General features: G+C 39.0%; 1 protein-coding gene across 2 annotated transcripts in view; it reads left to right on the top strand.

Annotated features, from left to right (window-relative positions):
* The window catches only part of LOC132817206 (calcium-responsive transcription factor-like), a 52,506-nt gene that overhangs the window by 11,039 nt on the left and 16,541 nt on the right, over window positions 1–24,926 (top strand). For both annotated transcript variants that reach the window (XM_060827494.1, XM_060827493.1), the window contains exons 5-12: window positions 4,363–4,483; window positions 6,182–6,308; window positions 7,966–8,050; window positions 14,048–14,237; window positions 16,013–16,130; window positions 16,887–17,030; window positions 21,080–21,319; window positions 22,384–22,546. In XM_060827494.1, the coding sequence (XP_060683477.1) occupies window positions 4,363–4,483; window positions 6,182–6,308; window positions 7,966–8,050; window positions 14,048–14,237; window positions 16,013–16,130; window positions 16,887–17,030; window positions 21,080–21,319; window positions 22,384–22,546 (1,188 nt within the window). The remainder of the gene's footprint in view (window positions 1–4,362; window positions 4,484–6,181; window positions 6,309–7,965; window positions 8,051–14,047; window positions 14,238–16,012; window positions 16,131–16,886; window positions 17,031–21,079; window positions 21,320–22,383; window positions 22,547–24,926) is intronic.

Raw genomic sequence — 24,926 nt, 5'->3', positions numbered from 1 at the left:
AAATTTATAATTTGCCTTACTTACCTGGTAAGGTCAGATAGAAAGGAGGAGGATGCCACCTAATGGTGGTCATGCATAAGACCTGTGTTTTTTTATATAGAAGAGTTATGCATGTAAAATAGTACTGATCCTTTTTCTGTGTAAGTTTATGCCAGATCATATTACTGTCATTTGACTTCCAAAAGGTCCTGGGCTGGTGGTCACCCCATTTTTTCCCTTAACCCTCATCGTTTTTTTAAGGCCCAGCTCTTTATTTTTGCTTAAACTTGTGTTTCTGTCCATTTAGATCATTTTTACATATTTGCACCTTATTGACCACTTAAATTGGATGAAAGAATAATATTCTTAATTGCTTGCAACCCTTGGACAAATAATTAAAGGATAGCAAAGATCTTCTAATAAATCAGGCGCATTGGTTTACTTAAAAAGTTATGCAGGCCCAACAATGTATTTCTGGCTACTGAACTGAATGTAATTCATCGTTTTAAAACTTACGACTTGTTTGTTATCATTTTAAATGGTTAAAAATTGCACAACACCAGGTTATAGTCCAACAGGTTTTTTTGGAAGCACTAGCTTTCGGAGCGCTGCTCCTTCATCAGGCAACCAAATAAACCTGTTGGACTATAACCTGGTGTTGTGTAATTTTTAATTTTGTACACCCTAGTCCAACACCGGCATCTCCAAATCATTTTAAATGGTCGCCTTTAAGTTCTGCTCTGCTGTTCCTAATGAACAGTAAATTCTCATCATTCTGGTTTCTGCCAATTTCTCCCATATGGATTATGAGCAGAAATAGGCCATTCAGCCCTTTAATCTGCTTCGCCATTCAATAAGATCGTAGCTGATCTGTTTGTGTTTTGAATTCCGTGTTCCTCTCTCCATCAATAAATTTGATTTCCTTCTCAATCAAGAATATGTCTGCCCCAGCCTTGGGCATATTCAATGACCCTATCCTACCTCACTTCTAAGGCAGAGTTCCAAATTCATACAATCTTTTTCGATGAAAAAATATTTCTTATCTCTCTTAAAAGGGAACCCCTAATTTTCAAAAGAATATCCCTAAGTTTTGATTCATCTACACGGAATCCACCTTTTTATGATCTAGCCATTTGGATACAGAACTGACTCGGAGGTAGAAGGTAGCGGGTGATGGTGGAGGGTTGTTTTTCAGAGTGGAGGCCTGTGGCCAGTGGAGTGCCACAAGAGTCGGTGCTGGGTCCATGACTTTTCATCATTTATATAAATGATTTGGATGTGAGCATAGGTGTAGTTACTAAGTTTGCAGATGGCACCAAAATTGGAGGTGTAGTGGACAGCGAAGAGGGTTACCTCAGATTACAACAGGATCTTGACCAGATGGGCCAATGGGCTGAGGAGTGGCAGATGGAGTTTAATTTAGATAAATGTGAGGTGCTGCATTTTGGGAAGGCAAATCTTAACTGGACTTATACACTTAATGGTAAGGTCCGGAGCTTTACTAAACAAAGAGACCGTGGAGTGCAGATTCATAGCTCCTTGAAAGTGGAGTCACTGGTAGATAGGATAGTGAAGAAGGCATTTGGTATGCTTTCCTTTATTCGTCATAGCATTGAATACAGGATTTGGGTGGTCATGTTGCAGCTGTACAGGACGTTGGTTAGGCCACTTTTGGAATATTGCGTGCAATTCTAGTCTCTTTCCTATCAGAAGGATGTTGTGAAAGGGTTCAGCAAAGGTTTACAAGAATGTTGCCAGGGTTGGAGGATTTGAGCTATAGGGAGAGGCTGAATAAGCTGGGGCTATTTTCCTTGGAGCCTCCAAGGCTGAAGGGTGACCTTCTAGAGGTTTACAAAATCACGAGGGGCATGGATAGGATAAATAGACGAGGTCTTTTCCCTGGAGTGGAGTCCAGAGCTAGAGGGCATAGGTTTAGGGTGAGAGGAGAAAAATATAAAAGAGACCTAAGGGGCAACTTTTTCAATGCAGAGGGTGGTGTGTTTATGGAATGAGCTGCCAGAGGAAGTAGTGGAGGCTGGTACAATTACAGCATTTAAAATGCATCTGGATGGGTATATGAATAGGAAGGGTTTGGAAGGACATGGGCCTGGTGGTGGCAAATGGGACTAGATTAGGTTGGGATATCTGGTCGGCGTGGGCAATTTGGACCAAAGGGTCTGTTTCCGTGTTGAAAATCTCTGTGACTAGATCAAATCAGTGTGTCATGTTCTCTACTTTCGGCTCCTATTTTACTCAATTTTTGTAACACCTTGTGAAATGCCTTCTGGAAATCCAAGTACAGTACTTGAATAGGCACCCATTATCCACAGTACAAGTATACGTTGCAGTTACTCCTTTGACAAGTTTCAATAAATGAGTAAGACCCAATTTCTCTTTCACAAAAGGGTTGCTGACTCCTGATTACCTTGAGCTTCTCTAACTACTCGGTTGCAATGTCAATTATTCTAATTCCAACCCCCCCCCCCCCATCACCAAGCTCATGTCAGATGTCATGCCATAATTGGCATAAGATCTCCTGTATTCTGACTCTCTGCCTTCTTGAATGAAAGAACTGTATTTGCTGACTTTCTGGTCTGGCAGAACCTTTGTAGAATCTAGAAAATTTTGAAAGATAAACAACCAATGCAGCCATCTCTTTTTAAAAAAAAATGAAATTCATTAAGCCCAGAGACTTGTCAACCCATCAGTTTGCTCAGTATTTTTCTAAGAATTATAATTTCACCAAGTTCCCCTTTTCCTTTAAATGCCTGACAAACTTCTATTATTGGGATGTTTTTATGTCCTATGTATGAAGATGCACAAAATATTTAATCAATATATCTGCTTTTCTCAAAGATCTACAGTTGACTTCTCCTTCTCTGAAGGACCAACATTTGCTCCTGTTTTTCTTTTTCAATACCTATAGAAACGTTTGCTATCTTTGTATGCATTTTTGGCTAGCTTGCTTTCATGCTCTAACCTCTTAATCAATCTGCCATTTTTTGTATTCTGGCTAGTCATTAGATTTGATACTTAACTTGGCACAGTTGTATTATTTTTCCTTACATTTGCTGCTTTCCCTCTGTGGTTAACTGTGCATGGTGGGTCCTCCCCTTGGAATTTTTCTTTATAGTAGGAAAGTACTTACTATGAAAGATCCCTTTAAATATTGGCCACAGAATTCCTGCTAATGTATCTCCATATCTGATATCCTAGTTCACTTCAGTTTGCTCAACGTTCATGCCTACATAGTTGCGCTTATTTAAGTTTAAAATACTAGTCCTGAACCCAATCTTCTCATATTACATTGGATGTAAAATTCAAACATGATGTGATCGGTGCTTATAAAGGTGTCATTACTCTGAGGTCATTAATCTGGTCACATAACACAATACCTAGTCTAGTATGGCCTGCTTTGTGATTAGTCTCAGAACATGCTGCTTTAAGAAATTATCTCAAAAGAATTCCGTGAACTTCTCATCAAGGCCAGTTTATGTGTAGATTGAACTCACCTGTGATTATTGCCATCCTTTTATCTCTTGCACCCAATATTTCTTGTATACACTTACCTACATTATGGTTCCTGTTTGGAGGCCTGTATAGCACTCCCATTAGTGACTACTTTCCACTACCAATTCTAAATTTTATCAAAATTCTACATCCTTATCTCCTGGCATCAGATCATTTCTAACTATTGCACCAATACAGTTTTTGATAAGGATTGTTACTCCTCTGCTACTACTGAGCTTTCTAATATTCTCGAATGTCATGCACCACTCAATATTCAGAGCTACTCATTGTCATCCTGCAGCCATGTCTTCTTAATGGTTACCAGACCATATTTAGTTACTTCAGTGTGTGCTATCAAATCATTTATTTATTAATGCTCCACATTTAGATAGAGCTTTTATCTTAATAGCATATTGTCTTGATTGCTGCTATAAGTTTTCTTTCTCTGCTTTTCTGCCATTCTCTGACCTGATTTGTTTTCCTGCCTTGACTCTATCCCTTGTCTCAGCTTGATCCCTTGTTTAGTTTATGGGCTGTCTATTTCCCTAGTTATGCTGAGTTGTGAGAACACTGATCCCAATATGGTTGAGGCTGTCCAAATAGTGTCTAGCCAACTTTCTCCAGCATTGGTATCAATGCTCTACTAACCGGAACCCACTTCTCCCACACTAGTCATTCAGCTACACATTCACTTCTCTAAGTTTACGCCAGTTTACATGTGACTCGGGTAATAATGTAGTTCTTCTCTTGCTATTTTCTAAAGATGATTAAAAAATAATATAAATTGACTCATCATCTGTTTTTTCATTGTCATGACGTCTCGCCAACATGCTAATCTCATGTGATCTGTCCCATGTTAATGATTACTTCCAGATGATTGTTACCAGTCAGTCAGAGAATGGCCAGGTGCTGCATGTGATTCCTTCCAACCCACCCGGCGTTACGCAGGTGCTGATACCACAGGGACAGATTCTTGATGTTACAGATTCACATGGTAAGAAAGCTTGCTACATATACTCTCCATTATCACATTATCACTGTGCCAGTTATGTACGTAAAAACAATGGAACCTAGGCACTCAATTCTCCATCCTTTGGGGAGATAATTGTCCACCAAATTGTACCATATGGTGAAAAGAATTGGAAGAAGAATGGAATTACTGTGTAACCCAACTAATTTAATAAGCAACTGCATATTCACAGTGAAATTATTTTTAATTTTAATGTAAATGATATCATTATTGTCACAATAAAGCAGGAGGAAAAAAAGTGCAGCATGAATTTAGATCGCTTCAACTAATGTTTGGTCCAAAATTTATCGTGCTGGTGAATAACTATCAAGCAAAAGTTCTTTGATGACAAGTCATCTTTGAAGTAAAGAAGGAGAGCACTGTTATTGTAGTTGAGAAAAAAGCATATCACAGCTTTTGGAATGAAGCTGTGCTAAATGGGGACTAAAGGCCAAATTTAAAAGGATAAGAAGGGTTATTAATTGTACTTTCATTTTCCTCAGCACTGTTTGATCTTTTAATAAAAATGGAAATAACTATAATGTCACATCAATCAAATGCTGAAATAGCACACCCGATTTTTGTGATGCCAATGTAACTTGTTTTGGCGGTATGAAGTAGGGGAATTGAATTGATAGAATCCCTACAGTGGAGAAAAAGGCCCTTCGAGCTTCCACCGACTCTCCGAAGGATATCCCGCATAGGGTCTCCATCATTGCTAATCCACCTAACCTGCACTCATTTGGACTGTGGGAGGAAACTGGAGCATCTAGAGGAAACCCATGCAGACACAGGGAGAATGTGCAAGCTCTACATAGACAGTTGCCCAAAGCTGGAATTGAAGACCAGTTCCTGATGCTGTGAGGCAGCAGTGCTAAGCTGTTACATTTTTAAAAACAATCCCTCAATTTTAAGGATGGATATTCCACTGTGTTTTGATGTATTTGAATATAGAAATAGATGTAGGCCATTCAGTTCTCATCCTATTCATCCGTTTTAATGAGGTCATGGGTGATCTGTAGCCATCTCCATATATCTCCCTTTGGCCCATGTCCCTAATACCTTCACTTCACAAAAATCTATTTAACTCAGATTTAAAACTAACAACAGATCTAGCATCATCTGCCATTTGTGGAAGAGAGTTCTCAACCTCTACCACCCGTAGTGTGTAGAAGTGCTTGCTAACATCGCTTCTGAATGATCTGCCCCTAATGTTTAGGCAATGCCTCCTAGTTCTAGAGTCTCCAACCCAGAGGACATAATTTATCTTTGTCTAGCCTGTTTTTTCCTGTTAATATCTTGAAGACTTCAATCAGATCATCCTTTAACTTTCTAAATTCAAGAGAAAACAAGCTGAATTTGTATAATCTCTTCTCATAACTTTAACCCCTGAAATCCAAGTATTATTCTTGTAAACATACATTGTACTCCTTCCAAGGCCAAAATATCTGCCGTAAGGTGTGGCACCCAGGTCTACTCAGTACTCCCAAGTCTAAACAGGGTTCTGTACAGCTGTAGCAGAACTTCTGTATCCTCGTATTTCTGCTCTCTCGAATATCAAGGCCAGAATTCCATTAGTCATCTTGATTACTTTCTGCACTTGTTCACAACATTTTAAAAGTTGATGCACTAAGGATGTGCTGTTTGATTTAACTTTAGACAAGTTAACATATTTTTTGCCAGATGCAGCTGATGATAAACCGATAAGCGATGAACTTCAGACAGTGACTGTAGCGGCAATAGCAGACAACAGTGGCTATGTTTTGCACCCCACCTCTTCATTAACTTTGCCCAAAAAGACCTCACTCAGGTATGTATGAACCAAAATTTGACTGGAAAAGTTAACAGAAAGTAGGATAGCCCTTAAGACCATGATGTTTTAGTTAGAGGTTGATATGGTTCAACAAAAGGGAAACGCAGAAAAACAAAAGCCCCTTGAATAATGAGTGTGTTGGAGCGCTTAATGGTGCAGAAAGAGGCTTTTTGAAATAAGAATCAAGTCAAATTCAGCAAGTTCTAAAAGGATGAGAAAAATAACGCAGTCAAATGGAATACAAGGAAGGAATATCATAAAAGGAAATCCTGTAAAAAGCCTGAAAATAGTAAACATTGGGGTGCTCTCTGTTGAGGACATAAAAGTGATGCATTGTGCTGATGTTCAGGGCGTGTTACGCGTACTTAGCAACTGCAAAGAGGATGGTGACGGAGAAGTGGTAGATATGAAGTGGTGGGAAAAATGGATGGAATGAAAATGATGGGCAAAGATGTCTGCATTGAGACTGGAAAAAGTTGCCTGCTTCAAATTGTTTTTGTCTGAGGTCATTAAAGAAGGGAGAATGGAGACAGTAGAAGGTCTTGTCATAATCTTCCAATTCTTCCTAAATGGGGACAGTGGCAGAGAATTGGAAAGTCATAAATGTGATGTCCTTATTCAAGAAAAGTTGTGAGGAAATGCCGTTCTTTTTTGGCCAATCAATTTAACATCAGATGTGACTAAGTTTTAAAAATCAATAGTCAGAAAAAAGATGTTAATTGTCTCAATACCAGAAAATCAAAGAAAACTTTAAAAAGAAAGCTAAGGCCAAATCCTTATTTTCTTTCAGACTGATGAAATAACCTTTAAGATTGAGAGTTTATCATAATCTTAGATTATTAACTACTCTAATTGAAACCATAGATGGTTAATCCAGGCGATCTTGATTCTAATTTTACTATTTTAGAAGAAAACTTCAGCAATTTTACTATGAAGCATTATCTCAGAAGTTAAAAATATAATGCTGGATGTGCTAATAAGCTGAATGACTTCCTGCCTGGAATTGTGGTGGAGGCACATGTATTGATGATTTGAATATTGAGAGCAAAGGCAGGAAAACTAAGTTATAATGCTCTTTCGGGGAAATGGTACAGACATGATGAGCCAAATGGCCATCACCTGCCATGTAACAACAGTGTCTTCCTTTATTGTTTCATGGGATGTGGCTGTCATTCGCATGCATTTGTTTTCCATCTCGAAATGCCCTTGAATTTGATTGGCTTAGAGAGGGTAGTTAAGGTTCTAGTTCATGCAGGTATAATTACAATTTTGTGAAACTTGAGCAATGGAAGTATTAACAGTGGTGAATAAAGCATCTTTATTTTTTACAACCAAAAGAAAGGTTACAACAGCTCTAAATCAGGTGTAAAGATTCAATAAGTGTATACCTTTCTTAAAGTTTATATATACACAACAGGTTTAAGAGCATTTCATTGAGCCTACTCTTCCATTTAATTTGATCACAGCTAATCTCTTGGTAAACTCACCTACCCCTCCCTATCTTCACTCCTTTCTTACCAACAAGTGATCAACAATATTCAAGGGCTCTGCTTCCACAGAGGAACATTTGAGGAAGTACTCCAAAGACTACAGTGCTACTCAAAGCATTCGTGTAGCTAAGTGCTTGAAATGTAATCCTTTTTTTGTGTTTCAGAATGGTTGAAGATAATTTTCCTGTCCCACTACAACCACTGCCACACAACACCCCTGCCTGGGCTCGACGACTCAGAAGCTGTGAGGTTGATTAGCACTTGCATATTTGTATTATTAATGGATATTGCTACAAATTGATTTTTATTTCAGTAACATTTATTTTCAAGTACTTTTTGTTGTGGTCAATATATACTCTTGAGGGGATCAAATCTACATTTCATTACAAGATCAAACCTGAAATTGCATTTAAAAATATAAATACTACTCAGGAGAGCACAGATTTTTGTTAACAGCTCTGAACCTCAAGTAAAGCAAACTGCAATATTAATGTAAGAGCATGAGTCTGTGAAGTACATAGAATACAAATTTATGCTCCAAAAGTAAATTTAAAAAGTGGAAAAATTCTGAGAAAAGCTAGTGTTTTAGGAGAGACATATCATTATCTTTCCTTTCTAGAATTTTGTGTTTTTAATAAAGATTGACAAGAATCGTTTAACGTTTCTACACTTTCTATCCCAAGGGAGAAGAGTACTCTCTGCTGTTCTTCCTTCAAAATTTGTAATGAGTTTTTGTTGATAGTGCAGGATATCCAAATCCATCTGTATTTGGCCTAAAGTGCAGTTCAGAACCCCTGTTGTGAGATGAGCAGCAATGAGGCAATGTTATCATTTTTCCTATCCCACATTCAAAGGCAATCTGACACTTTCTGCTATTATATATAGGTGCTTCACAACTAGCAGTGAATAATTAAATATGTGCTGTACAGTGGTTTCACCACAAGTAGACATTTCAATGCAAACCAGAAACATAGTATCTTATAAAATTGATGCTTGCTGGGTTGTCAACACGATTGCAGTAGTCTGTAGTTTTTGGCTTTGTAGCTTATCTTTCCAAACAATCCCTGCAAGTGCATAGGGGTTAAACTACTGTCACTCAAGCCAGGCAAATGGAGCATTTCAAGAATACGATCTCCCCCGCACAAAACCATATTGCCTATCACTGATAAGCCCATTCTTTTCTAAATATAAATAGATCCTATCCCTCAGTACCATCTCCAGCAACTTTCCCATCACCGACGTCAGGCTCGCTGGTCTGCAGTTACCCGCAATATCCCTACTACCCTTTTTGTACAGGGGGACAACATGAGCAACATTCCAGTCCTCCAGCACCTCACCTGTATTTAAGGATGCCACAAACATATCTGCCAGGGACCCAGCTATTTCCTCTCTCTTTTCCCTCAGCAACCTGGGATAGATCCCATCCGGTCCTTGGGATTTGTCTTACTTTAATAATCTTTTCCCTACTTATGCCAACGTGATCCAGACTAATCAGACTTCTATCTCTAATCTCAAAATTCATTATGTTCCTCTCCTCAGTGAACCCTAACGCAAAGTAATCATTCGGGATCTCACCCATTCTCTCAGGTTCAACACACAGCCTTCCTTAATTATCCTTTATTGGACCAATCCTTTCTCTAGTTACCCGCTTGCTTCTTATGTAAGAATAAAATGCTTTGGGATTCTCCTTAATTCTGCTTGCTAAACCTATTTCATGACCCCTTTTAGCCCACTTGATTCCTCGTTTAAGATTTGTCCTACTCTTCCGACATTTCTTCTAGGGACTGTTCTGTTCTTAGCTGCCTAGACATTATGTACGCTTCCCTTTTCCTCTTTGCTGGGCATACAATTTTTCCTGTCATCCACGGTTCACGAATATTGCCCTTCCTATCCTTTGCCTTCAACGGGACATGCTTATCCTGCACTATCTTTAACCCATCTTTGAAAGCCTCCCACATATCAAATGTAGACTTCCCTTCAAATAACTGTGTCCAATCCACATTTCTGAGCTCCTGCCTAATTTTGATATAATTGGCCTTGGCCCAGTTTAGTACTCTTCCCTTAGTACCACACTCATCTTTATTTACGAGTATTCTAAAACTTATAGAATTGTGGTCACTGTTCCCAAAGAAATCCCCCACTGCAACTTCTACCTCCTGTCCTGGCTCATTCCCCAACACCAGGTCCAATATGGCTCCTTCCCTTGTCGGACTATTGACATACTGCTCTGGAAAACTCTCCTGGATGTTTCTTACAAATTCTATCCCACCCAGACCTCTGACGCTAAGTGTATCCCAGTCAATGTTAGGAAAAAATTAAAATCTCCCATCACCACTACTCTATTGCCTCTACATCTTTCCGTAGTCTGTTTACTATTTGTTCTTCTACCTCACACTCACTGTTGGGAGGCCTGTAATACAGTCCCAACAATGTAACTGCACCCTTCTTATTTCTCAGCTCCACCCATAATGCTTCACTATCCACGACCTCCATAATGTCCTCCTTTAGCACAGCCGTAATATCATCCCTGACCAGCAATGCAATTCCACCTCTCCTTTTACTTCCCTCCCTGTCCTGTCTGAAGCTTCTATATCCTGGAATGTTTAGTTGCCAATCATCATGCCCTTCCTTCAACCAAGTCTCTGTGATTGCTATGACGTCATAATCCCAGGCACCAATTCAAGCCCTAAGTTCATCTGCCTTACACACTATCCTCCTTGCATTAAAGTAGATGCATTTCAGGCCACCAGTTCTTTTGTGCTTATCCACTTTCTGCCTACTCTTCCTTTTATTAATGTTATCTTCATGATTCTTACAGTATCCACCTTGCTGTCTACTTGTTTTCTCTTCTGGTTCCCAGTCCCCAGGCACATTAGTTTAAAACCTCCCCAACAGCAGTAGCAAAAAACTCTCCCATGGACATTGGTTCTGGCCTGGTTCAGATGTAGACCATCCATTTTGTAATAGTCCCACCTTCCCCAGAACCGGTCCCAATGTCCAACAAATCTGAACCCCTCCCTCCTACACCATTTCTCAAGCCACATGTTCATCCTGGCAAAAATGAGGACTGCAAATGCTTAATACCAGAGTTTAGATCAGAGTGGTGCTGGAAAAGCACAGCAGGTCAGGCAGCATCCCAGGAGCAGGAAAATCGACGTTTCGGGCAAAAGCCCTCAATCAGGAATAGAGGCAGGGAACTTCCAGGGTGGAGAGAGAAAATGTATCCTGCCTATTTTTTCATTTCTACGCTGGCTAGCATGTGGCACTGGTAGTAATCCCCAGATCACTACCTTTGGCGTCCTCCTCTTTAACTTCTCTCCTAGCTCCCTGAATTCTTCTTTCAGGATCTCATCTCGTTTTCTACGTATATTGTTAGTGCCTATTTGCAGCAAGACAATTAGCTGTTCACCCTTCCCTTTTAGAATGCTCTGAAGCCGATTGGTGACATCCCTGACCCGAATACCTGGGAGGCAACATACCACCCGGAACTCCCATTTTCGGCCACAGAACCGGCTATCTACTCCCCTCACAATAGAAACCCCTATGATTATGGCCTAATGAGTATTTTTCCTGCCCTTCTGAACAGCCATGATCATGACAACTGCTGCCCTGTCCTGGTGAGCCATCTCTCCCAACAGTATCCAAAATGGTATACCTGTTTTGGAGGAAGATGACTGCAGAGGACACCTGCACTGCCTTCCTACTCTTTTCTGTCTTTTGGTCACCATTCTCTGTCTCCCTCAGCAATTCTAACCTGCGGTGTGACCAGTTCCCTAAACATGCTATCCACGACCTCCTCAGCTTCGCAGATGCTTCACAGTGAGTCCATCGCAGCTCCAGAGCTACAGGTGTAGTATCTCAGGTTTAGCCACTGCCCAAATATAAATTAAGCCCTTACCTTTCCGGCAGCCCTCGCTTCACCTCACCTTCTCTCCTCGTCGCTCTGTCAAAATGGAGAGAAAGACTACAGACCAGTAAACCTGATATAGGTGGTGGGAAAGTTGCTGGAGAGGGTATGAGGGATAGGATCTATTTATATTTAGAAAAGAATGGGCTTATCAGTGATAGGCAACGTGGTTTTGTGCGGGGGAGATCATGCCTTACCAACTTAGTAGAGTTCTTCAAGGAAGTGACCACGTTGATAGATGAAGGAAGGACTGTTGATGTCATATGCATGGACTTTAGTAAGGCATTTGATAAGGTTCCCCATGGTAGACTAATGGAGAAAGTGAAGTCACATGGTGTGGAGGGTGTTCTAGCTAGGTGGATAAAGAACTGGTTGAGCAACAGGAGACAGAGTAGTAGTTGAAAGGAGTTTCTCGAAATAGAGAAAGGTGATCAGTGGTGTTCCACATGGGTCAGTGTTGAGGCCACTTTTGTTTGTAACATATATAAATGATCTGGAAGATGGCACTGTTGGTATGATCAGCAAGTTTGCAGATGACACGAAGATTGGTGGAGTAGCAGAAAGCATAAGGAACTGTCAAAGAATACAGGAAGATATAGATAGACTGGAGAGTTGGGCGAAAAAGTGGCAGATGGATTTCAATCCAGGCAAATGTGAGGTGATGCATTTACGCAAGACTACTTCTAGAGCGAATTATACAATGAATGGAAGAGCCTTGGGAAAAATTGATGGGCAGAGAAATCTGGGAGTGCAGGTCCATTGTACCCTGAAGGTTGCTGCACAGGTGGATAGAGTGGTCAAGAAGGCATATAGTACGCTTGCCTTCATTGGACGGGGTATTGAGTATAAGAGCTGGCAAGTCACGTTAAAATTATACAGGATGTTGGTTCTGCCACATTTGGAATACTGTCTACAGTTCTGGGCGCCCCATTACCAAAAGGATGCGGACTCTTTGGAGATGGTGCAGAGAAGGTTTACGAAGACGTTGCCTGGTATGGAAGGTGCTAGCTATGAAGAGTAGGTTAGGTTTATTTTTATTAGAAAAAAGGAGACTGAGGGGGACCTGATTGAGGTTTACAAAATCATGAATGGTATAGATAGGATGAATAGAGGCAAGCTTTTTCTCAGGGTGAAGAATTCTATAACAAGAGGTCACGTTTTCAAGGTGAGAGGTGGAAAGTATAAGGGGGATACACGCGGCAAGTACTTCACACAGAGGGTGGTCGGTGTCTGTTACGTGTTGCCAGCAGCGGTGGTAAAGGCAGGCAGAGTAGATTCATTTAAGATGCTTCTGGACAGATGCAACTATAGGTGGGGAGCAGAGGGATACGGATGCCAAGGAATTGACCAACAGGTTTAGACAGTACATTTGGATTGGCTCAGGCTTGGAGAACCGAAGGGCCTGTTCCTGGGCTGTAAATTTTCTTTGTTCTTTGTAATACAGCTGAGGTTGGACATTTTGTCCGTCTGTGTTATTTGTTCATAATATCTGCTCTCTTTTGTGATGGCATTTTCCCATTTCATGAGACTCAAGATTGGTTGCCTCCCCACAATTATGTATTACGTTGTTTGAGAAGAGCTTGTTTTTATACCAGTCCTTAACTTGCCTTTACCTGTTTGGACTAGAGTTATTCTGTCCTGTGGGTAAATCGAAGTAATGCTAAATGTTAGTCTTGTCTACTCTATTTAGCATGTGTATAACTGTAAGGAGCTGTCCCATCATTTAATTGCAGAACAGTGTTTACATTATTCTACTAGGCAAAATTTCCAAATTTGCAGATCACATAACACTTGAAGATTGTTGGCAAAAAAATTGATGAGATGGGGAAACAATTTTTATTCAGCAAATGATTAAGACCTGGATTGTACTGCTTGAGAGTTTAGGGGAGGCAGATTCAGTCATGGTCTTTGAAAGCGAACTTGCTGAGTATTTGAAGACAAAAAAAAATTGTAGGGTAATGGGAGAACAAGGACAGGATAGTGGGCCAGCAAAGTTGCTGTTGCAAGATCAGGTCTCCACACAGGATGCAAAATTGTTTCCTTCTCTGTCTTCTGTAGTTATTGTGAGTCAGTGCTTAGAACAGAATACAGAATGTGGACGTGTAAGTTGGGTAGGACATCTTACTGCCTAATATCACCAAACTGCAACTTTGCAGTTAGTGATGATGAAAAGAGCAGAGGCCAACAAGAAGAAAGCATAAAGCATACATAGACTCAAAATTTTAACACTCTCTCTCTCTTTCTGTAGATGCTGCCAGACTTGCTGAGATTCTCCAGCATTCTCTACATTTGTTTTATGGAATTGTCTTAATTGCTCACTAATGTGTTTATTATTACAGAAAATTGGAGACTCCTATCGTGGGTATTGTGAGAGTGAAACTGAATTGGAAAATGTATTAACAGTTCACAAGCAGCAAACACAAAGTGTCTGGGGAACACGACAGTCTCCAAGCCCTGCTAAACCTGCCACTCGGCTGATGTGGAAGTCTCAATATGTACCATATGATGGAATTCCATTTGTTAATGCAGGTCAGGGTTGGCTACTTGTTTGGAACATAGTTGCTTTCCACTGGAGATTTTGTTGACAGTTATTACATAACTGAATATACGTAGAATTTATTTTAATCCTCCTGGCACATTTCATATATTTTTGCTCTATTTATTGGAGTTCTTCCTGTTCCTAAACACAATCTAAATTTCTTTTAGTTTTAGCATTACTCTTTGCATTTGCACATAAGCACCTGTTTTTTAAATGTGTATTGTTTTTAAAATATCTTCACTACTGTCCATTAAAAATGTCTGTCTGGGTCCCTGAATGTCTTTGCTATTTTATCCTGTAAAATTTGCCATTTTATTGAATTTCATATAATTTTTCTGAATTCCAAAACACATCATCGTACTTTTCTCAAAATTAAATACCATCTGATGTCTGACTGCCCAGTTTACTGTACTCGCCATGTCCTCTTTTGAGTTGCTCAGAGATAACCTCACTCCTTAGTTAAACCACATATATGGGAGCTTGAGACTTCCAGAAAATCAAATGTGCATGGTTTATTGCTGTTTGGTCACATATATCTTGACTTTTGTAAACAACTGTCCTTACTTAACATAATGTTTTTCCAAGTAAGTATTTGATTTACATTATGGCTGATATTAGGCTGACTAATCTGCATTTCTTCTTGAATGCAAGTGTTAAGTTCTAGTCTTCCAGCAGAATTCTTATATTAGTTAATGTTTAAAAAAAAATTGATACCAGAGTCACTGTTGCTTTCATTCTGATTTTTTTCATTCTAAGATGTGAGAGAGTTTTTTGAAATGTCATGTTCCCACTTGAAATCTGAACATGCTTTTGAATTTTGCTTGCTGATACTATTGTTCCTTGGCCTACAGATGAGACTGACGCTGCAATAACTTGCAAAATTTGAAGTGTGTTCTTCTGGCAATGCATTAGAAAACTGTCTTCATTCAATCTGTCTAGAATTTAATAAAACTGAATTTGTAAAATATTAGTGTGCAATTTTTTGTGACTGTATTTTGCACTTTGATAAATGTCCAGAGTTAATGCCAAAGCAGCATGTTTTATTATTAGAATTAGAGCACAATTGTGGTAGTTATGATTTTTAGCTGTAGCCCAATGGTTCAAATCTCAACAAGACGAGTTATAAAATTAAACTAGAAAAAATGATCATAGAATTTACTGGAATTTGATTAAAGACCGGGATGCTTCACAGGTTATCTCATTTTTAAGGAGAAGCTGGATAAGTACTTGTGGGGGAAAAAAGGAATAGGAGGAATGAAAAAGGAAAATGTTGGAAATGTTCAGGTCCGGCAGATTCTGAGTAAAGGGCAGCAGTTAATGTTATAGGTCTGTGATATTTCATATGAGCACCTAGACTTAAACACACTCTCTGTAGATGCTGCTAAACCTTCTTGGTGTTTCTGAAACTTTTGTTTTTATTTCAGGTTTCCAGCCTTTGTAATCCTTTGAAGGATTAGAAGGATATATTAATGCAATCAAATGTAGTGTGACTGGTTAGGAATCTCCTATGGAGTGTCAACATTGGCATAGATAAGTTGATCCAAAATGACCCGTCTCCATGCTTAGTCTTATTCTTCCCTAAGGTTTTGAACGTGCTGTCAGTCCTTTCTGTAACCATTGGGGGCGGTATTTTTTATGATAAAGCTTTGACAGCTATTGTACCTTCATGTTTGTGTTTTCTGACAGCACTAATTTTAAGTCAGCTATTGTTTAAAGATTTCAGGAGAGTGTAACTTGGCTCACCATGTACATATGCTCCTTACAGGAAGTAGGGCTATTGTCATGGAGTGCCAATTTGGACCAAGGCGCAAAGGAGTTCAACCTAAGAAAATAGAACAAGAGAGCATCTCAAATCAGTATTATAAGGCAACTTGTGCTGCACGGTAAGAATCCCATTTGATGATGGAAACAATTTTTTTTAATGCTGTCTGAAGCAGTAACTTTTGTGGACTTCTGAAATCCACTTAAATGCAATGTAGCACAAAGACTGGAAGCAACTCGCTACACTCTCTGCTCTTTTTGAGTATGTCAAATTGAACATTACTCCAATGTCACTAAATTATCGCTCCTGATCTAATGTCCAGTGCTGGTTGAGCAGAAATTTTCTCCAATTAAATCTTGGAAGACTAAAGATATTGCCTGCAGTCCTAGCTCCCAACTCTATTGCCTAGGTAGCAGCTTCATCCCTCTCCCCTCTCTCTCTCTTACTTGTGCTGTCCACCCGTATCTAAAATCTAAAAATTGAAACTTAATGTAATGCAGCAATAAGACTGTCCTTCCACTGAAGCCACAATTTACAGCACAAGATGAAAACTCTACGTCACTTGAAGAACCTTTGCACAGCACCAGAAGGATGCATGTATGCTTTCTTGATTTCAAAAATATTTGACAGACTTTGTCCTCCATTAATTTTGTTCATAACCCAAGCTAACTGTATTGTGCAATGGTAGTATCCCTATCCTGGACCAGGAGACTCAGGTTCAAGTCATATCTGCTCCAGAGCAGTCTAACAACATGTCTGAAGAGGTTCATTAGAAAAATAGGTTAGTTTTTGTTTAGAAGTTAAAAATTCAAGTTTTGAAGAACTTTGTTACTATTTCAGAATGCAACTTGTCTGAAATTTATTTATTCTGCTCCAGAATCTACATTAAAAAAGTGCGGAAGTTTCCGGAATACAGGGTTCCCACAGATCCTAAGATCGATAAGAAGATTATTCGACAAGAACAGGAAAAGGCCTTCAATATGTTGAAGAAAAATGGATTTGATGTAGGAGGAGTTGTCAGGTAGGAATTTTACATGTGGTCCATGATTAGGTTGCTGCAACTTTCATTCATAGCTATCTGTGACTCCATTTGGCTCATCATTTCTACTGTTAAACTCATGATTCTTATTTAAAATCTTCTCCTATCATTGTAAAATTTGTATGTGTGTGTGGGCTTTAGGTTCTAAGAAAAGATGTGTTTAAGGAAAGATTTTTTAAAATTTTCAATTGCAATTTTTTAATATGATGGGCAGGATTTTACTGTGGACTTCTGAACCATGCTGTCAGGCTCAAATGAGGGACAAAAGTCTGCGCGTTATGGTTTTCTCTGATATAACCATCAAGTGACCAGAAAGCAGGCTTGCTGGCCAATTAAAGATGGCTGGAGGGTCCTTTAAGTTGGGGGACTAAACTGGAGCCTTCCAACTTGAAAGCAGAAACAAGATACTATGGTGAATACGTGAGGGAGAGTATGCCACAGAATGCAGCTGCCCTTTCTGCAACTTTTCCCACATTTAAAATAAATAGCCTTTGCAACTCGGCCAGCACTATGGTAGTTAGTCTGTCCTCGGTGTGGCCATTGCTGCTGCTGCACCTAAGCAGACAAACCACCTCTAGGCTTGTCTGATGCACTGGCTTGAAATTCCTGGTCAGTCTCAATTTGTAGGTCTCTGTCAACCTTCAGTGGCTTAATAGACTACAAGCTGCTTACTGGCAAGTAGCTCTGTTGCCTGCAAGAAAGTGGCCTGCAGTGCTGTGGGGCCCAAGAGCTAATGGTGCAAAGTTCTTCATATTATTTTTCTCCTTCAGTACTGCCCACACCACCACCATTAACAATTTGGGCCAAAAGTAAAGTTTTCATCCCACATGTATTTTTTATTGGGCACTGTATTTAAGGAGTTATGTCACTGGATTATTAATCTGTAGGTGCAGGTCAATGTTCTGGGGACAAGTGTTCACATCACGCCATTGTCATGAACTTAAATTCAATTAACAAACTTGAGTTGAAAGCTAGACTCAGTTTCATGATCATGTAACTATCAGTTTGTCCAAAACTACCCTTTAGATTCGTTAATGTCCTTTAGGAAATGTAATATGTCCCTTCTGGCCTTAATGTGACTCCAGGAATATGTTTGATTTAACTGGCCTCTGAATTAGGCCAGTAAGTTACACTGTTCAGGAGCAATTGGGAATAGACAACGACTGTTGGCCTTGCTTGTGCTGCCCATGTCTCATCAATTTCTTTTTAAAATGACTTCGATTAATGACTGAGATGTGCCATGATGTGGAACATTTACCATTAAAACCATACAAGAGCTGCAATCCTACTGTTGTGGCGTGGAAATTTAAATTCATACTAATTATATCAAATGAAATAAAATACTGGAAACTGACAAACTGTTGTGAAAACCCTTCTAATTACTAATGTCCTTTAATGAAAGAAATGCCTTCCTAATGCAATCTGATTTAGATTTGACTTCAACAATAATGATCCAGGGAAAAAAAAATTATTATTCCAGTATTTGAACCTAAGGTTCTTTAGCTTTGGCCATATAAGGTGCTAGATGCAGAGAAACAAAAAATCCCTTTTCAGTAACTTATCAGACAACTTCTAGATCAAGTTTTTATGCCCCTGGGCATTTTTTTTGTTCGGTTGGTTTATAAAACTTTTTTTTACATTTTTGCCTAATTTAATGCATTTAACTGTCCTCCGATCTTGACAAGTTATATTATTCTATTTTGATTGCTGGTGCTGCATCTGTTGAAAACTGTCTCCAATCCGATTAGTCATGTATCTTTCCTTGTGTGTTCTAATAATGTTCCACATTATGGGTGTTCTAGTGACATTTTATATTTTCCATTTTTAAATTGATGAGTGTAAATCTACTATTTGTAATATTGGAGAAAGTGTATGTATGCAATTGAGCATTTGTTAGCATATTCAAAAAAGATACAGATAGAAAACAATATTCCATATCACCAGATACAGCTGATCATTTATTTTTATCATACTTACAATGTTTTCACCTTCTTTGCTGTACACATTCCTCTAAACTCAAGTCCTAATTTTTTTCAACAATTTGACTGTACTTTATGAATTGCTGTTGTGCTTCACTTGTCAAAACCAAAACCGCACGGGTTATCCTGGCAGGCACAGACAGTTCAATCTCTCTCTTTCCACTCTCTCATTCATTCCCTCTAATTTCCTCAAGCAGAAATGGCAAATGGTTTAGATCAGATACTAAAACCAGTTCTGTAGCTGTCTTTACTGGCTCTTCCTTTTTTTTTCTAGCTACTGTTGCTACACCTTTGACGTTTTATTCTTGAACTGCTTCAACATTTTTAAAACTCTTCAGAACATTTTCTTCTGTTCAGGTTCTGTTCAGCCATCCCTAGTTTCTCTTCTGACTGGGGCTACCTTTTCCTTACATTTATTTCCGCTGTGTCTTGATTGCCTTTATTATCTTTATGTCAACATTTGTGTAAGTAATTTGCTCAAAATAATGCTTTATTGCCAGAAACCTTTCTGATAAGTCACATTGAAAGATAGATTTTGTTGTTGATTTGTATTAAAGTTCAGCCTCTTCAATTTTTGTTTCTTCCAAAAAGTTTGACTTGTTTATCATCTAGGGATCTCTGGCTTCAGTTGCCCTCCCTTCTCACCGAGACTGGTTGAACTAGCTGTTTTAAAAGCACACGTTGCATTTCTGTCTACCTGTTTGTTACTTAGATTTACTTAGGCTAGTTTTCTCTTTTTTCTGAAATTAGGTTTCCTCAATTTAGAGAATTATATTCTAGATTTCTCATTGTTCTCGTTCATCCTTAAACCTTATGATCATTATTTTCAAGATCCTTTCCGATGATGATGTGCTCCACTTGATTCCCAAGGCCTAGTCCCAGCGTAGCCTCCTTCCTCATTGAACAAGAACATACTGATCCAAGATAATTCTCCTGAATACACTTCAGAGGTTCGTCTCCCTTTTTACCCTCAAACATACACGATGCCATTCAATAACAGTTGGTTAAAATCATGCATTAACACTTTTTACTGAGAAGTGCATGATCTACGCAGATGTTTTTGCAAATGTGCTCCTCCAACTCATTTGTCCCAGGTTGATGAGCTGTGAAATACACCAAGTAATATTGTAATTCTCACACTGTTTATTAATTTCAGCCAGCAAGAACCTGCATTTGATGCCACAAGAGGGTTTTTTCCTAGCACCGTAATACAATTTAATAGACTTTCCTAATCCCTTCTTTCCTATATCCCTTGTGCCAAGGACTACTGAACATCCAGTTCTCCCTCTTGAGTCAGGTCTCATTTATCATCAGTCCATCATATTTCCAAATGGTGGTTTGTACCTGCAGCTCATTGAATCATATTTGTGCATTTACCCGAATGCATACTAATGTCACTTTGAAGTTCTTCATAGTTACTATGATCTCTCCTTTTTTTTTGTACTATTTCCCCTGGTCTTCTGCATACTTTGTTTTTACTTGTTATACTACATGATGATGTCCAATTCCTGATTGAACGAGTTTAAATCCTCCACAGTAGTACTAATTAACTTGTCCAAAAAGATATTGACACCAGTTCTGTATTTGTGTAACCAGTCATTCTTGAACACACACTCATTCCAATATTTCAGGAATCTGAATCCCACCTGCCTGTGCTATGGCTGTAACAACACGTTGACCTTTCACATCTTCTGATGTTTATTCTGCATGGAGTGTTTTTTCCAGTGTAATCCAATAACTGTTACTTTTTAAATATGTTCAAAATTGCTTCCTGGAGCTTTAGAAATCTTTGTTTAGGTTAGGGATGGGAACGATTACATTTGAAACATATCTGAGTCCACATCTTTATCACAAGGTTCATATTCTGTTTAGAATTTGAGAAGGTCATAGTTGTTGATATCTTTCAGTATGTAGGTGACCTGATAGAATTATTTAAGTTTTATAGGGACTCTAACATGGTACCATTCGCACTGACTGTTGTTTCCAGAATTCGGTTCTGACCACTGACAGGTTTTACCCACAGTGTTATTGAGCATGTTCATGTTGCCACAGGTGGTATGTGCAGTTACCCACACCACAGGCTCACCAGTACCATGATCAAGACGGTTCCTATTTACCATCGCCTCCACCACCACCTCCGCCATCATTTGTTTCTGTTGAAGAGGACGATGTTGGAATGATGGATGATAATGGGATATTGCCTTCTCGTCTGCACCCACGTGTCACTGAGAAGATTAGAGAACTGGTTGCTCAGGGAATTGACCAGGTGTACATGGTCCGGAAGCAGTTAAGGTTTGTTTTTGGTACACATAGTTTGCTTCATATAGAAAATATCTTTGTAGAGTAATGCAATAATGCAAAGTTTTATGTCACCACGTTACATTAAGAATTCCACAGTAATAACTATTCTGAGTTATATAGAAGGCTCGTATTAGTAAATGAAAATTGCAGCTTATTTTTCATAGTCTCAATACAAAAGGTTTCTGAACTTGTTTTAAAAGTTTTAGATAAATGATTTGTGAATTTTTTTTGCTTTTTTTAAAAATTTTTTAAAATATTTAACCTTCAGTTGAAGTCTGGAATTCCTCTACATGCTTAGCAATTGAATTTATATTTTATGTTGTTCAGATTTTATTGTCAGCAAGATTTATTTTTAAAGACAGATGCATGGAATTGTGATTCAAAATGTCTACTTTTTTTCCTGATGATTTTTCAGTTACGTAGAGTTCTGATGCCATTTGGATGGTAGGTGAAGTGATTAAAAGGAAATACTGTTCCTTGCATTGTGAGAAATATAGAGAGAAGTCATGCACTTGAATTTTTTTTATTTATCCATGGGATGTTAGCATCCCTGCAAGACCAATGTTTATTGCCTATTTCTAATTGTCCTCAGAAGTGGTGCTGAGCCATCACCATTAAATCTCTGGTGTCCATGTATTGTATGCAATTCAGGAGGGAATGATTATTGGCTACTCTGAAATGAATTGTTTCCTTACAATCGTTTTTGTCTTCCATTAACGGTACTAAAATCAAAATGGGAGAATTTGCAATCAGTCAAGCGCATGCACGTCTAACAAGTTATTCTATTTGTTAGTTGTTTCCACTTTAAATATTGTTCATTTTTAGTTAGCCATAGGCAGCCTGTTGAACCTCAGTGTTCTGTTTGATCGTAAGAATACGTATTGGGTTAAGATGAGCTGTGTAATGCACTTTAGGCCTTGTCGATTTGTTATTTGTTACTACTGTGGCACAGACTGTGTAATGTTGTTTCATTATCTGATGTTAGAAGAGTGCACTGTGTCCTATTGCATTCAATAATCTTGACTGTCATTGATAATTTTTTTTTCTTTGTGCAGAAAGTTTGTGGAAAGGGAATTATTTAAACCTGATGATGTTCCTGAAAGACACAATCTCTCCTTCTTTCCAACTGTCAATGATATCAAAAACCACATCCACGAAGCACAATTAGCACTACAGAGAGGCGAGCTGGAATACATATCTGGCTCAATGACTGCAGCGGTAAGATATGTTTGTTTTGGTAAGTTTATATATTTGACCTGAAGCAGGGGGCTGAGTGGGTGTGACGGACTTCGCCATTCCATATATGTCATCTACAGCAGGCTTTTACTTTTGCGTCCCAGATCAGAGAAAATATTATCATTGGATATAGGTTTTTTTGGTGAATTAATACTTTATTCCTCTTAGTGGAGGATGGCAGCATCATGGCAAATAGATGAGGGAAACAACAGCACTGGCATCCAAAGTATTGGGTTTGACTAGAGGATTCTAGTGATATACCAAATCTATGTTCAGTGATATCAAGCAAGAATACAAGCAGTTTCTATTTATACATGTAAGTAGGAATGAAATAGCTCTTGAAGTGTCTTGTAGGAAAGACTGCCTTCAAGGAAGAAGAGAGGTGCAGTTGGAATTCCAGAGGAGAATGGCCAATGTTAGAGTAATTAAACTTGAGAATGCCCAAGAGGTCAGAGTGAGATGAGTGGAGATACTTCAAAGGATTGAGAGGCTGGAAGAGTTAGTAGAGATGGGGAGTGGCAAGACATGGTGACACCTAAAAATAGGAAAATTTAAAATCAAGGCTTGTCAAGATACCAGTCAGCAGCGCAAGAGCAACATTTTGATGTTGTCAAGTTTATTTCAGTAGTTTGAATGTGGTATTCCAGCCTTGAGTATATTGGAACAAGTCTAGAAATAATAACGGTCGAGCTTTTGTGGTACAATGATAGTGTCTGTATCTCTGAGCTAGGGGAACTGGGTATGAGTACCACCTGCTCCCGAGATGTATAATTACATCTCTGAACAGGTTGATTAGAAAGTATCTAGAAGTAACAAAGGCAAAAATTAGGGTTGTAACAGAGTAAGAGTTGAGATGGAGGTGAATTGGACACTGTTACAGAAGTGTACTTATCTATTCTATAACTAGGAATTTCTATGTGGTCAGGAACTCTATCTAGGAATGAAATTATCGCCAAGGTTTCAAACAGTCTGTTTAAGCCACAGATAGTTATCAGGGAGAGGGATAGAATTTGTATTAAGTTCATAGTATTTATAGTACATATACTGAAGTAAATGACTTTAGTCTTGTCACTATTTAATTGGATGAAATGCCTCCTTATTCAGGACTGATCAGTTTTCAACAGTAGTGGAGTCATGAATGTTGAGAGAGAGCTGGGTATAGTCAGTTTACTTGGAAAAGCTAAGATTATTTTTAGAGGATGTTGTTGAGATGAAAGTAAATGCGAAATAGGGGGAAAGGCAGGGATTGATCTTGGGCTATTCCAGATATAATAGAATTTATGTGCTAATAGTGTTACAAATAATGCAGTGGCTGCAATTTGATGGATAAATATTGAAGCAATTGATTACACATGAGTGGACATTGGAGGAGGATGGCATGGTTAGCTGTGTTAAAAGCTGCAGAGAAGTCAGAAAGGTTGAGGATGGTTAGTTTGGTTGAGAATGGTGCAGTGGCAGGTCTAGGAAAGGTGGTTGTGGAGGATTAGCATAGTCAATGTTTTTGGAGAAGACAAACAACTTGGAAATTAGGTAGCAATTACAATGATCATGTTTTTTATTTAATTTGGGAGGAGTAGTTACAGATTTAAAGACTAGGGTGACAGCACTTGAGAACTGTTAGCAGTATTGGCCAGGCAGCAAAGTTGGGTGGTTACATTACTGGGGTAGTATTGAGGTAGGAGGTGCACCTCAACAGAAGGTCATGAGAAATTGGAATGAAAGATGAAAGTTCAGGGCTAACTGAGGGAGTTTTAGAGGATATTTAGATTATATTCTCTACAGTGTGGAAACAGGCCCTTTGGCCTAACAAGTCCACACCGACCCTATGACGGGTAACCCATCCAGTCCCATTTCCCTCTGACTATTGCGCCTAACACTATGGGCAATTTAGCATGGCCAATTCACCTGCATATCTTTGGGCTGTGGGAGGAAACCGGAGGACCCGGAGAAAACCTACACAGACACGGGGAGAATGTGCAAACTCCACACAGACAGTCACCCGAGGCTGGAATCGAACCTGGGACCTGGGATCTAACCACTGAGCCACCGTGCTGCCCATATGCTAACCACTGAGCTGGTCTAGTAGACTAGTGGAAGGGGAGGAACTAGCAGTGCCAAATAACTGTATTGTCTCCATTTCAGTGACAGTTAACTGTGGCCTGTTCATGCAGATTGTTGGAGGCTGAGGAGAAGGCAGGAGGGATTTAAAAAAGGTTGTTTTTAATGGGGAAATACAAGAAGCCAAAAATTATCTTTACTTTCATTTATTTCATAATCATCCTGAAAAGTAATGTTAGCCAATGAAAACAATACCTGCTAATGTTTCAACTGATTCAGCCAAATCTAAGAGTGAATGGTGAAT

The sequence above is a fragment of the Hemiscyllium ocellatum genome, chromosome 7, assembly GCF_020745735.1.
Source record: "Hemiscyllium ocellatum isolate sHemOce1 chromosome 7, sHemOce1.pat.X.cur, whole genome shotgun sequence".
Classification (NCBI taxonomy): Eukaryota; Metazoa; Chordata; class Chondrichthyes; order Orectolobiformes; family Hemiscylliidae; genus Hemiscyllium; species Hemiscyllium ocellatum.
The sequence above is the reverse complement of the archived record's forward strand: the minus strand, read 5'-3'. Positions and strand labels throughout refer to the sequence as shown.